The sequence below is a fragment of the Balaenoptera physalus genome (assembly GCF_965194825.1).
Source record: "Balaenoptera physalus genome assembly, chromosome: 1".
NCBI classification, from domain to species: Eukaryota; Metazoa; Chordata; class Mammalia; order Artiodactyla; family Balaenopteridae; genus Balaenoptera; species Balaenoptera physalus.
Window position 1 is genome coordinate 17,154,540 of NC_138882.1, and position 15,128 is coordinate 17,169,667.

A 15,128-nucleotide genomic window follows, 5' to 3' on the forward strand; every position below is an offset into this window, starting at 1 on the left:
CAATGAGAAGTCCGCGCACCGCAACAAAGAGTAGCCCCTGCTCACCACAACTAGAGAAAGCCCGCACATAGCAACAAACACCCAATGCAGCCAAAAATAAAATACATGAAATAAATAAATTTAAAAAAAAGAGAGAGATAAGCAAGAAGTGATTCCTGAAAAGAATCAAGAAATTATCATTGGAGAGATCTGTGTAATTGGGTATCTTGATATTATCCCCCTTCTGTGACCAACACATATGGTGTCTATAAGGAATTGTAAATGGATTTCAGTACAAGAGTTAACTTTCATGGCCTTTCATTGCCAAGGACTCTGCACCTGGTTTCATCATGAAAGAGCACAGTTATGGATTGATGATGTCTGCCATGGACAGGGAAAGGCAGCACATACAACATTTATGTTCCATTATATACATTGGCATTTGATTGTATTCAATATAATTTTTTTTTCATTTGAAGTATAGTTGATTTACAATGATTCTGGTGTACAGCAAAGTGATTCAGTTTTACACACACACACACACACATCTATTCTTTTCCCTTATAGGTTTTTATAAGATATTGAGTATAGTTCCCTGTGCTATACAGTAGGTCCTTGTTGTTTACATTTTATATACAGTAGTGTGTATCTGTTAATCCCAAATTCCCAATTTATCTCTCTTCTCCTTTCCCCTGTTGTAACCATAATTTGTTCTCTATGTCTGTGAGTCTATTTCTGTTTTGTAAATAAGTTCATTTGTACCATTTTTTTTTAGGTTCCACATATAAGTGGTATCATATATTTGTCTTTGACTTACTTCACTTAGTATGATAATCTCTAGTTGCATCCATGTTGCTGCAAGTGGCATTTCATTCTTTTTTATGACTGAGTAATATTCCATTGTGTGTCTATATATATATTTTATATATGCTTATATATATAATATATATAATATCTTCTTTATCCATTTGTCTGTCAATGGATATTTAGATTGCTTCCATGTCTTGGCTATTGTAAATAGTGCTGCTGTGAACTTTGGGGTGCATGTGTCTTTTCAAATATGAGTTTTCTCTGATATATGTCCAGGAGTGGGATTGCCGGGTCATGTGGTAGTTCTATTTTTAGTTTTTGAAGGAACCTCCATACTGTTCTCCATAGTGGCTGCACCAATTTACGTTCCCACCAACAGTGTAGGAGGGTTTCCTTTTCTCCACATCCCAATACAGTATTTTAGACATAGTGGGTTTTTTTCCCTCCAACTTAAAAAAAAAACAAACATATGTAAGTAGGGCTGGTATTTACCAACATGCACTATTACACTATAACAATATTTATAGCTGGCATCCATTCGGATCAGATGGGTATCCACACTCATTGTCCAGTGCCTGTGCCAGTCTTATTATGAAATATTTAAATATAATTTCTGAATATTTGTTGGATTTCTCCAAAAAAGATTACAAGTCCCTTGTGGCTGGTGAATACACTATGAAATTCTTATGAGTCTTCACAGTACCCAGCTCAGTGATAAGCATATGGTAGATGCTCCATAAATACTTAGCAAGTGGCATATAATTAGATGGTAGGAAGTAGACACAGTCTGCCTTGGCAGAATATGACTGTCATTGGTCTCATTTCACTCTGTAACGAGAATTTTACCTAGCCTAATGACCTGTGAGGTACTTTGGTTATTTTCACAGCTGCAAAAGTCAGATTAAAGAATAGACCCAGAAACGGTCACAGCCCAACCCTGTGCTATTCATCAACAAAAGAGTGGACACAAGGCCAGTGCCCAGTGTGAAGATGCACCAAAACCCTGTCCTGGTCCCACCTCCTGTCAACGTGGTTTGAAAGTGGAGAGAGATTAGATTCTCGGGTGTGTTCGAATATTACTGCCCATCACCCACAAGCTGGACTGAGTTGTAGTCTTCGACAGATTCACAAAAGGCTTCAATTAATTCAGACTGAGATTTCCTAAGAGTTCTTCCTTTGATTAGCTTACTGTTTTCCATTAAAACAGATGCCTTTCTGTTTCCTTTTACTCAAGTACCATTTTCCTTTTTAAAAAAATTCAAAACCAACCAAACCATACTTTTCCCATTCTAGAACTACAGGGTAATTCTTGAAATCATTCTATTTCTTCTGGATGTTTGTGTCTTTAGAATATTTTTGAGATGATTAGACCCCCCTCTGTGGTCATTATTTAGCAAACTCTCCATTATTCCTCGCTTATATTTTTCTTAAAGTCAGTCCCTTCAGCCTTTAATAATTTGTCTCGAATTTTTCTCAACCTGTTCCAATTCTTCAAACTGTATATGGAGTTAAGGTCACTACACTGAACCCCAGTTCTTTAAAAGAAAAACATCACTTTCTTCTTCATTGTTCTGGGAAATCATGCATAATCTGTTGTCCAAGGTCATGTTGTCAAGTTAGTGTTATCCTGTATCTATGATTAGGAGCCTGACATGTCATGAGACATGTACCAGGAGATGTCAAATGTTACTCATATGGACCACGCAGAATTTGACTTTGTGGTTATTGAGACTTAGGGTGGGCAAGTATGCCTGTGCATTATTATGATATTTTTATCAAGTAAATTAACAGCAGAAAGAAGTTAAAGGGAAAATAAGGTACTTAAGGAAAATAAAAGATTTCAAAACTTGATACAATACAAACGCTGTTTGCATTTAAACGCTGGTTTGAATATTAATTATTTTAAGTAAAATTTTATTCAATGTTAACTAAAATTGTAATTTACCTATAAGTGATAACATTGCATGTCCTTAAGTATTAGATAATTTGGACTTGCTGCTGGTTTAGGGGTGATTTTTTTTCCCCATTAGTATGCATTCTCGAAGTTGATTGTCATCTAATCTTTATAACTGAGAAGGACCAACAGAGGTATTCTGTGAAGTTCTCAGGAAAACTTTGTGAGAAATCCCCAGCACAGAGTAGGCACTCAGAAACATCAACTCCTTTTCCCGAATAACCACTTCTTTTTATAAATCTGGATACAAAATCCAAAGCAGTTAGGTGAGTGTCTTGAACCAGTAATGGATGGACCAAATTTGAATCCAAGTCTTCTAACTCCTGGTCCAGCACTGCTTCTGCTGTATTCTCTACTTCTGTGTCCCAGATATAAGAGGCAAGCAAACCACCAGGACTAAAGGGTTGCTCTCTGTTCTCTGCCTTTTTCCTGTTGTTTTTTTTTTAGATGCTTCCTTCCTATAGAGGAGGGTCTGGAACTCCTGTCTGATAGCCTAGAACAGGGCAGCTGCTGATTCCAAGGGAACCATCTTAGCAGTGACAGCCACGTCCCCCCAGGAACCAACAGCAGAACTCTGTAGCCTGAGAGTGTGATAAGCAAGCAGCTATAAGATGCGATACAAAGACTGAAGGAAGTGCATCATAATTTACAGATTTGCCATGCTCTCCTCTACTCTGTGACACATAGAAATTGTAAAACAGCTCGGAGAGAAATATCATATGTTATATATTCATTAACATATTTGAAAAGTAAAGTAATATTCAGAATTCTTCTCCAGTCTTATGAGAGTCCCTTGAAGTAATGGGCCTCCTTTATTGATAGGAATTACTGCGTTAGAATTTGGTAGAGTTGGGCTCAATTAAAAGAAAAGAAAAAAGAAAAATGAGGCCAAGTCATTTAGAATACTCCATTGCCACAAGATGGAACTTTACTAAAGCATTATAAGGTGTAATAGTTCCTCTAAAACCATAAATTTTTAGATAATTGCACAATCAGAGAAAATTCAGTTGGTCAAGTTATGGTAGTACTTTTCAGTGTTTTATAATACATTTACATTTTAGCCAATATCCTGCAGAAAACTGGTACTATTTGGAAATAACAGAAAGCTTAACTTGTACAAAAAGAGAACATTTATTATAAGATAAAGGAGTGTCTTATGGGACTGGGGATAAGCCCACAGAAAAGAATTACAACCATGGTCGAATGCACAGGGGTCCTGTATTAAGCTGGACAGGCTGTTATTTTAGCTCCTGTCTCCTAATACAAAAATCTAAAAACTGGACAATTAACTGTCATTATGATTTCAGATTTGCTTTATCTGAATCTATGATGGCTATTTAATAAACACTGGCTTAAGCACCTCAGCTTTTACTTTTTCCCTCTGTTAAGTATTTAATGATCTGTAAATAAGCACTTGAGAAAATGCTACCTAAAGGGACCCTGTGCTCTTTTACAACATGAAAAATCTTTGTGTAATGTGAATGATTCGCCCTCTGATTTATATGTTTGCTCATAAGACGTTTAGACCCATGTGGTAAGCATCCTGCCCAATAACGTAAGAGGCTTGTTCCATGCAAAGAGATGTCACATTCTCCTACAGAAAAGTGTTGCTTTCTCCACCTCCCCAGTAATGGTCCTCTGGTCTTTTTTGGAGAGAACATCTAGCAAGCTGAAACCAGGATCCAGGGCTGTGGGAAACCTAGACATTTTTCTTTCCATCTTCATTCTCTGCTCCTCTGCTCCATTCTTTACCTCATTTACATGCTGACTTCCTCTGCTGCCCAGACCAATGGCTTCTTCATTCAAGAGACCAGTTATACCAAGTCCAGAATGAAATCTATTAGTTCTAATTCCAAATTCCTGGGAATTGTCTTAGGGAGAGGGTGGGAGGGTGGGGATGTTGAGAACATTTACCAGGAGAAGAGAGCTGGGGCAGATGAGCCAGTAGGGTCCACCACAGAAGGTTGGGCTTGGATGCGGGCAAAGGTTTGGAGATTACCTAATCTGGTTCTTCTAGGACAGTCTTTCTCAACTGCGTACTCATCCTCAGGTATCTTTCTGAGAGTGGAGTTTGAGAATCTCAACTTTTTAAAGGCCTTTCCTGGTGATGCCTATGCACTCTGAAGTTTGGCACTGTTTTAGAATATAGTCTTGAAAAGATTCTGTGAAAAGACAGAATTTCAAATTAAGCATCTCAAGCAAGAGATCTAAGGCATTTGTCATAGCATTAGTATTACTCCTGGGCCAACGTCCCTCTCACTGGGTTCTGTATCTCCCAGTTCTGTGAGATCAGTAGCATATACTAGAGCCATGGTAGGTTCCAAAGGCCTTGATGGGCATGGCCAATGGTTCCTGGATGATTTTCAGTCAGCTGGTAAGAAATTATTGAGTGCAGGTGGTAGTTAAATTCTGTATTTTTATTGTTTCTAGGTTCTAGTCGAATGGATTTTTAAAAAACTTATTATTTGGAGTCGTAGCAGAAGTTTATTATTAAGAGTATGCCCATCAATGGTTATGAAATCAGGAAGATTGTTTAATATCACTTGTCTTTATCGGGAACTGTTAGCAAAGTAAAAATACAATAACACTTCTGACCTTCTCCCCTCAACCAGAAAAGCAAACAAACAAGGACAATTTATCACTTTATTAGAAACTAGAGAAGAAATGGTACCTAATTTAGAGCACCTACTATTTGCCAGACACTGCTAGGGTGTATTGTGTGCATTAATACATTTAACCCTCATAACTCAATGTGGTAGCTATTATTATTTCTTACTTCAGCAAAAAAGGGTGAAACTTGTGAGATTAGCCTCAAAAAATACAGACGGCATTAAGGCTGGGCACTGAATCTAGTTTGGAATAATTCCAATGCCTGAGCCTTTTATGTCATATAATGTCAACATAACAGAAGCAGCTATGGGTAAAAATGAACCCTTCTTGTTTCTAGTCAAACCCTATCATTCTTCAAGGAGCAGCTCCAATCCCACCACTTCATGCAGCCCCTCCCTGACATTCCTTAGAATTTTTTTCTTGGCACAAGTCATTTAATACTTATAAACATATTTTTATCATTTTTTTCACATTTTAGTATTTCTGAAATTGGGATGGAGGCATCTTGCCAGGGGTAGAGGATCATAGCTTGCCAGTGCTTTTTTTCTTCTTTCTTAATGATACAGAAAATTAAGGTTCCTCTTAAACTTGATGGCATCTTAGACTCAATGAAATATGGTAGATGTTGCTTTGATATTTAACGGTCTGGACGTGTCATACTGAGATTATGTAAAAATAGTATAACCGTAGCATAAATAACTATGGCAGAACTAGTGCTCGCAAACATCCACATGCTTCCCTACTTCCAGCAGCTTCCCTGAAATCCAGTTGGGCCCATGTGACCAAATCTGGCCAATGGATCCTGAACAGTGACACGTCTCACCCCGGGCCAAGGCAGTTAAGTGCTGGTGTGCTTCTTCTATCTCTCTGTCCCTGCCACAGCAAACTTAGGCGCCAGTAGATAGTAAACACTTATTTAACAGATTTACGGTAATATATACTCACGTGATAAGCGGACCATGAAGCCTCCTTCTGCTGAGTTTCTACTAAGCGAAAACCCATTACTTTATATACCTGACATTTTAAGTAGCAGCCCTGGGGTGCGGCCCCTTGTTCCTTTTCCTCTCCATGAACTTCATTACCGGTGCGCTCAGCTAAACGTCTACAGGCAACATTCCTTTATAATAAAAGGGTCTGGGGATGGGGGGGAGAAATAACCTTAGAAAGAGGAACACAGAAAAAAAGCATTGGATTTCTAGTATCTAAAGTAAAGTTCAAAATGTAAGGCTCTTCCTCCAAACTGGAAATATTTTCAGCCTAGGCCCGCTTGCTTCTTGAGAAGGCTTCAGGACTGACAAATCTCTAGAACAAGGTAACTCTCCAGTTCTCATCCTTTTCAGAAGGCAATTCTGAATTTACTTTTTGTATTGTCTCAGGACAATCCTGTTTGTGAACATGCCTCACGGTATCAACCTGAATTTCCTGGATCTGAATAAAGTGAAGAGAAAGACTATTTGCTTTTATGTAATCAGATTCTCTGGAATTTAATCTTATATCCTATTTATGGCTGAGCCAGCCATTCAAAATTAAAATGAACCTTTCATCCATGTGTATCATAAATGGGCATTTATCAGGATTATTTGATTTTGCAATCCATCTGAAGATGTAACCTGAATTTGTTTTCTTTCCGTTTCACTATGTAATTACCATGCAACAATAACAAAAGTGACATGTTTGAAGAACAGATAAAATGCTGTAAATTGGCCAGTAATGGTGATATTTCCTCATCTTCTGAAAAACCCATTTATTCTCTCTCTCAACAAATCAAGGCATTGTCAGCCCATCCTCTTCGCGTGGCCAGAGGGGCTCCACCAATTTCTAGATGTAAGTGAGTCCTGGAATGCAGATGAGGGCGACTAACCAAGGCTTTCAGCGCAGGCAGCTGGTTTTTCCTTGCCTCAATTTCTAAATCATCCATAATGGGGCCAAGACCTCCCACGCACTAAAAAGAGCGAGCTGACATGCTGGACAAACTGTTAATTTTTTCCTGAAGAAGCTGCTATATTGCACATCTGTCACTGCGGCGCGCAGACAATTACTCAGTGAGCGGGGAAAAAGAATTTGCTGCTTGTTTCTAGCTGAGTTGTTAAGGGACATAATGGAGAAACACAACGGGACAGGAGTCAAATCACGTGGGTTTCCTGTGTGCTCGCGATTGTTGCCTCGTTTTGGAAGGCTGTTCCGTGATATTAAAATAGGGGAAGTAGATGAACATGTGTGGAAAGAAATCAGGAGTGATGCAATTAAAGGTGAGGTGTATAAAGATGCGGGAGGGGCAAGAACCAAGCCTTATAGATTCCGGACCACACTGCTGACTGCTGAGAGCCTACAGACACGATGGTCGTTGTTTTACAAATATTGTGGTTTTGTACTTGAAATTTCACAATTTTAATGTGCGCTGTAAAGTGCTTCACATGCACTTAAACAATTGTTTTGTAAACTCTGTACCTCCTACCTGCAGCGTGGATTATCTATAGTTTCCATAATCAATTATAGCCATCAACAAAGAACTTTAGAATTAGATTAGCCACACAGGTAATCTAATGGAACCTTAATTCCACACCCACCTCCCCAACTCATTTGCTCATCAAAACTATGAAATTCTGGCATTTGAAGAAATTCACTTCAATAAGCGATATAAGAATTTATATATAAGTATGTGTGTATATATATATACATACTTATATATATAAGTACTTATATATATTACATACTTATATATATATAAAATACATACTTATATATATAAAATATATATGTATTAAGTATATAATGAACTCACATACTACTTTAAGTATATAATGAGCTCGTATACTATTTCTCATCCTTTCTGCTTTTATTAAAGAATGCTACCTTTAGGAAGAAATAAACATTTCCTTGAAATTTAATAGGAAGATGAAAACAGGTAGAAAATAGGTTTGATTGTTCTTTTTGCTTGGGATGCTATCATAATACAGTCTTGTCTTTACCATCTTAGAGCTGAAACATCAAGTATTATACACAGATTTAAAATGCTAGTAACTTATTTTGAGTATTCAAACTAAGGAAAAAAAACAACTAAGGAAACACAAAAATTGCCTTCAATTGTTACCTAACTTCATCCTCGAAAGATTAAACACGGGACGTTCTGATACTGCAACAGGAATGAGGTCGGTGAATCTGAGAATGATTTAAACTCTCTGACAATTCAAAGACAGAAGACGACTCTAATGTACAGATAAGACCAAAAGTGGCAATAGTAGATACTACTCCTGGTAGTTAATGGCACTGACTCGCTAGAGCCAAATCTGGATCTACTTAAAATGTCAGGTGTGTAAAGTAATGAGTCTTTGCCTAGTAGGAGCCCAGCAGAAGGAGCCTTCATGGTCCACTTGTCAGTTGAGTATATATTACTGCAAGCCTGTTAAATAAATGAGTATTTAATACCTATTGGATTAAAAAAAAAATCCACATACTCTAGCAACTCACAACTCAGTTTTTTGGGAGAAAAGAAAATTTTATCAACATAGTGAGATGCTTTCCTACAGCCAACAGAACTCAACGTTTTAATGAGTATTGTAAAATATTTTAAAAATCCAGACAGGTTTCTGAGAGGTACAATTTCCCAGAAGGAAATGGAGGGACTGTAACACTTATGGTCCTGATGGATATTTCAAGTGTCAGAGAGAATTTGCACTCGCTACTTTAGAATCAGAATCTCTGAGTGGAAAGAGACCCTAAGCCGGTTAGTCTAGCCCAGTTTCAGAGAAAACAAACAAAACCAGGAAAATGTAGTAGAACAGGTCGCAATCAGCTGTGAATAAATGAAATCAAATATATTTACCAATTGTTTTTCTCTAAAATTTTTTGGAAAATGTTGACATTTTCCAGGGCTTAAAGATTGACAATGAATTTAACTGCACTGTTTGATGTTGTCAATGGGTAGTAACTAAAAAAAAAAAATTAAAGTCCTTTCAACTCTATTTTTTATTACTTTTAGAAGGGAACATTTAAAGCACAAAGACAATGCTTATAAATAACATTCTCAAACATTGTGTTTATTCTTTCATTCTTTGTTGTACTATTAATATACCTTTCTACTAAAAGAAAAAAAATCCAAAATATTCTTTGCTAAACAACTTCATTTTACAATACCAATTTTGGTCACTGTTTTTTTTTTTTTTTTTAGAAAGACAGAGTACAGGAGGAAATGGTTTTAAAAGGCATGTCAACAGTGATTTTTCTCTTTCATGAAATATCTGCTCAAAATGAAAATATATTGAAGAGAAGCAATTGTCAGTTCAATTAATTGCAAGAATATCAATTCACAATGCTAAAATAAGAATATTAATAAAATGCAATTATTTTGCCATCATGTCTGTATATGGCACACATATGTGCCCTGTAAACATACCTATATGTATACATTAGGCATATCTTTAACCCTACTTGTCTTAACTTCTGTTTGATAGCAACAGTATGTGTTATAAAATCTATGTTTTAAAATGCAGAGACCAATTAATTGGTAAATTTTAGTTAGCAATGGATTTTCTTTTAAAGGGGTACCATATAATTAAAAAATAAAAGCAAATAAATTTGAGGGGGGAACATAGCCTGAAAAATTGTATTTGGGGAGAAAGAAGGAAAAAAGGAGGGAAGGAGGGAAGGAAGGAAGGAAGGAAATGACCCCAACACAATCTGGTTAATATCAAGTATAACACGTATATAAAGGCAAAACGTTGAAATGCTAATGTAGCCACACTCACTCTCTCTCGGCTACTGCTGGGACTGGATAATTTGGCTAGTAGTGGAAGAGACCAATGTACTCTCTAAAATTTTTAGTACAAGCAATTAATTTGATATGAGGCTTTAGATACTGTAGAAGAGTTGGCTTTATGAAGAGGAGAAAAATCTAACCACCTTTTTAAGGAGATATGATTGATACATTCTAAAGGATGAATTCCTTTGGACACTTTGGGTTCTATGGGCATAGGAGCCCGTAAAAATTAACTATAACTCTAAATAAAACATAAATTAGTGAACTTCATATCTTAAAAGATATTCGACTTACATAACAAATTGCATTTTTCAATTGTGTTTATTTCTCCGATTCAGTTCAGGTCCAAGCAGAACTTCAGGTGTGCATTGATTTTTCTTAAATTTCCCTGAAAGGTGAAGGGATGTATGTGCTCCTGGTGCATGTCTGTGTGAGAGCAGAGGGGGGATGCTTGGGATGTTGCCACCTCTCTGCTTTGAGTACTGCTTCACGTATTCTGTACAGTTAAACACTTCCATAGGATAAGAGATGTTTGAAATCCTCTGTGAGTCACAGAGAGGGCACTAGATGTCAAGATTGAGACCTTTCTTCTATCAGGGGAAAATATAAAGATGAATCGTTTTGGGGGGCTGAGTTAGAGAACACCCAAGCTCAGTGATATCTTAGAGAAGGTTTGCTTCGGAAGGTTGGTACCTGTCCAGGAGGACAAGAAAAAGTATTCATACAGCTGCAATATTTAGCTAAGGAGTTCCCCCGTGCCAGCTGGTATATATGGTCTGTTCTTCGTCACTGTGAGGGTTAGAACATGGTAAAGTGAAAAAGAACGGTCAAGTCCTTAGGAATTTAGGATCAATCAGTCTCACGATAATCTCATTGTGTGTTATCAGCGGTTCCACATTTGGCTTTTCAAAATTCTAGGATTTTAGAAGATCTTCAGGCAATGCAATTAAACAAACAAACAAAAAGAAACTTTCGAACAGATCCTAGAGCACTGTATACTACCATAAAGAAGTTTTAAACTGGAATATAGACAGTTTTGCCCCTTACATAGATAGAATGAGTAGTCAACAAAACCCTTTTTTTAAAAATGGCGAATTTCCAGGTAACAAACTTGTAGAAAAGAATCACACAACAAGGTTACTTCATCCAATAAGAATGCTCACCTGATAGCCTAAGAAGAGCATAAGAGCAACTCACCTGGTAGTCTATAGTCCCCTAACCAACTTGTCCTTTTACCACGATACTCCTAGGAAAGAAGATCATTCGTAAAAGGAACGCGTACTTAAAAGGAAATCCGGCAAACCGTTAGGCCTTTCAAATAGCAGGCTGAACTTCCTCTCCCGAACTGGCAGTGTTTTCTTTAGGGGACCACCTGGGACAGGTCTATTACATGCACATGCTCCTCTCTCCCCTTTAAAAAACTCTTGGGGAGTGACAAATTTCCAAAAGCCTATTAGAGAGGAGCCCAGAGGAATTTTATCACAGTAACACAACTCTGTATGATACCATAATGGTGCAGACATGTCATTATATGTTTGTCCAAGCCCATAGAACGTTCAATACCAAGAGTGAACTGTAATACTAACTGTGGACTTTGGGTGATTTTGATGTGTCAATGTAGGTTCATCAATTGTAACAGTGTCCCACTCTGGTGAGGGAAGTTGATAACAGGGAAGGCTGTGCATGTGTGGGAGCAGGGGCTTTGTGAGAAATCTCTGTACCTTCCCCGTAATTTTGCTGTGAACCTAAAACTACTCTAGAAAAACAAAGGTTGAAAAAAATAAAAACATTAGAAGGGTGATTCACGTGAGTTATCTTGGCCTTCACTCAACCAACAAAGGCCATTATAAAGAGAATATTATTATTAGTCCTTAATAATGAAGATAACTAATCAATATCTAAACTAAGAGCAATTTAGAATCTCTGACCTTAGGAAGCAGATGATTCCCATATAACAATACGAGGCACAAAGTAAAAATGACTTGTTTTGCTTGGTTTGAACGTAACTGCTTAGATGTTAGAAAGGGTGAATCAGTACCATTCATTTTTTGTTCACCTTGTATATGGGCTGGACCATTGCCAGAAATCTGAATTCTTGGGAGAGCCACTTAAATCTTCGAATAAATTGAGTCGATATTCTAACTTACTCTGATGATTAAAATTTAAAATCAGTTTACTACAGTTGAGTTGATCTTAAAAAAGTATCAACCTTTGGGAAGAAAAGAGGTAGAAGGAAGTCTAGATTAATGGAATTTACAGTTCAGTCATGGTGAATTTAAAAAATATTTTCCTTTCCATAATTATTTTATGTTCTAAATGAGGTAAAATTTATAAAATCTGCATTAAAGTCATGTTGAGGGCACTCTGGTGATCACAACGATGAGGTTTATTTTTGTCGACATGTCAGAGGGAAACATTAATTGCTGTTTGTCAACTGTGAACTTCATACTACACTGTCCAAGGATAGACAATGGGTGTCACCCTGTTAGAGAATCCTAACAAAAAAGCCATATTCAAGGAATATGAAATTGGCCAGCCTTTCAAACAAAGATGTTCTTAGGACTTCACTGATGTGATGATAGGTGTTTTCAGTTACAACCGACAGGGCTGATGTGAAACACAATCCTTTCCGGCTAATCCCATTTTAGAAACATGTGGGCGTGCTCAGTTGCCAGGGCATTGAACACACACATGAATGAATCAAGCTAAAGCATCAGAAATTATTGACATACAAGATCAAAATAAATAAGAGAAATTGAGCTGTTCTTTACACCTAGAATGTAAATCGCTGAAAATTTTTAAAAGGTAAAGGTTTTTACTTTAGCACCATGAATTGCAATGGAATCCCATTTCTATCACTGTGGCAGAACTGTACACAGCTAGGAAGCTAGAGTGACAAGTTTGAGGCTTTGATGTTAGATTTCGGCTTCAAAAATAGAAGCTATGTTGTAATTTTAGAACAATGGGATACATAGAGCAAATACAACTGGTAAAACATCTCTTCTTTGCTTTTCTTCTTAGGCGGATTTTCCTGAATTGGAGGCAGTGGTTGTGGGGATGCTTTTTGGTAGAGGAAATCCAAGTCCTAATCCTTTTGGCCTCTGCATGGCTTGAATCGGCTCAGCGATCCCCTTGCCATCTCGTCCGAGACCTGACCCAGGTGTCCAGCCCATGTTCTGGAGCATTCGATTTCCAATGTTGTTTTCTAGGATTGGCTGGGCGTTTTCTCCTACAAATCCTAAAATTAGAAAATGACAAAAAAAACAAACAAATCCAAAAACCACTGTTATTTATGAACACAAGTGAAGAGCCTCTTAGGCTAAGAAAACCACATTTTCCTAAGTTTTTCTTTCAACCAGGTACCCAGGAGGGTTGTTGATTCACCTTTGGATAAGGAGCTTGCTGTAGTAGACGGATCAATGAAAAAAGGGCCTTGGTTAGTTTCAGCTCTACCACTTAGTAGCTGATTAAGTTATTTAACCTCTTTGGGCTTCTGACTTCTCATCTGTAAAACAGGCATAACACAAAGCCATCAAAACTCAACTACCAGGTCATATCTTGTGGTTACTCTTCCTTGACAATTAAAGAGGTGATCATCAAGCAACTAACATTAGAGATTGTGTAGGAAGAAAAGGGGTGAAAGTATTCCAAAACCACCTTTGTTTTAGTGAGAACATATTCAGTACGGTCTCCTATATCGGGGCTTCCCCAAAAGTCTGTTGTAGAACTTTGAGGGATATAGTATTTGCCCACCATTCTGTCCTGAGGGCTCCAGGGATAAAGACGTTTCCAAAGGTCTGCAGGATGCCTGTGGCATCCCAGCTCAGTCGTGGGTCCAGCATGTTTCTGCTCTGAAATGTGGGCTATGTTTTCCTAGACAGTCTGAGGGTTGAAATGAGCAGTTGTTGACAAAATCACTCACTACTCTCCAAGGCTTGTGAGTCAGATGTCTCTTTGGTACCAACCCACATGCTCCCTGCACCCTTTCCCATCATCATCCATCTTTCCTCCCTGATTTGGGATTATGACGGCACCTTCTACCTCACCTCACCACCCCCCGCCCCAAAATTGGGATTCTCTGTCCTACTCCTTCTCTAAGATTGTGTTTAGGATGGTGATACAAGGCACAGAAGGCTCCTTAAGCACCAGTAACAATAACAAAAAATATTATCTATGGGACCGCAGCACATAGAGTTCTATTTCTTGACCTGGGTGATGGCTACACTAATGGCCAATTTATTATTGTGTTTTAAAACGGTATCTACACATTTCGATGTATTCTCTGGTATATGTCTCTCACAGTAAAAATATATAATAATAGTAAGGAAAAGAAATGTCAGAGTTGAACTAACAGTATATTTAATCTGGTAATTTGTATCTGGCTTTCTGGGGAATAGTGAGTGGGTTGTTCCTTGTGATTCTAACTTACAGAAGGAAATTGCAAATAGAGATGAGTTTTATAACCGAAACTGATGAGTTTTATAACTGAAACTATAGAGTAATCATCAGTTGATTTTTGCAAGACCTTTACCAAACATTTTGATATTCTCAATCTTCAGTACATTTTCTGACTGAGAATAGAATACACTGTTGCCATTTGCTGACTTCATTATAGGGAGTGAGAACTGGGTTACCACAGTAATGAGTTGGTTTTGGATTTGTCAAATTGGTTCTTAGCTCATTGAAACAAGTATCTTAACACGTAATAGAAAAAACCGGGCTTCCCTGGTGGCGCAGTGGTCGCTCAACCACTCGCTATTGGTCGCTCAACCTCCTTTTATGAGATTAAGACATGGGAGTGGAACAGCTCAGACTCAGCACAGCATCCGACAACCATAATTTCCTTTTCTTTTGTTCCTAGCAGTGCTAAATCCTTTAAGTCCTTTCCTGGGAGGCTCTCCTCCTGCTCGGGCAATTTTAGCAATACAGAACCTCCTAACCCTTCCGCAAGCTCCTGCTCCCAGCCCCCTTGATGCTGGAGCTCTTATATCTATTACAGCTGAGTCGGTCCTTTCCCCT

General features: G+C 37.8%; 2 protein-coding genes across 6 annotated transcripts in view; one reads left to right on the forward strand and one right to left on the reverse strand.

The window, feature by feature from the left end:
* Window positions 1-13,212, forward strand: part of LOC309644475 (uncharacterized protein) — a 117,657-nt gene extending 104,445 nt beyond the window's left edge. Inside the window, exon 7 of the mRNA XM_082428212.1 lies at window positions 13,131-13,212. The gene's annotated coding sequence lies outside the window, so the exon portion shown is untranslated. The remainder of the gene's footprint in view (window positions 1-13,130) is intronic.
* GPATCH2 (G-patch domain containing 2) overlaps window positions 1-15,128 on the reverse strand; it is a 176,362-nt gene that overhangs the window by 4,012 nt on the left and 157,222 nt on the right. For 4 of the 5 annotated variants that reach the window (XM_082426948.1, XM_082426952.1, XM_082426950.1 and 1 more), the window contains one exon: window positions 9,381-13,347. The exons of the other annotated variant lie outside the window; for it this stretch is intronic. In XM_082426948.1, coding sequence (XP_082283074.1) covers window positions 13,127-13,347 — 221 coding nt within the window. In that variant the 3' untranslated portion in view covers window positions 9,381-13,126. Of the gene's footprint in view, window positions 1-9,380; window positions 13,348-15,128 lie in introns of those variants that run through there. 5 annotated transcript variants of the gene reach the window in all.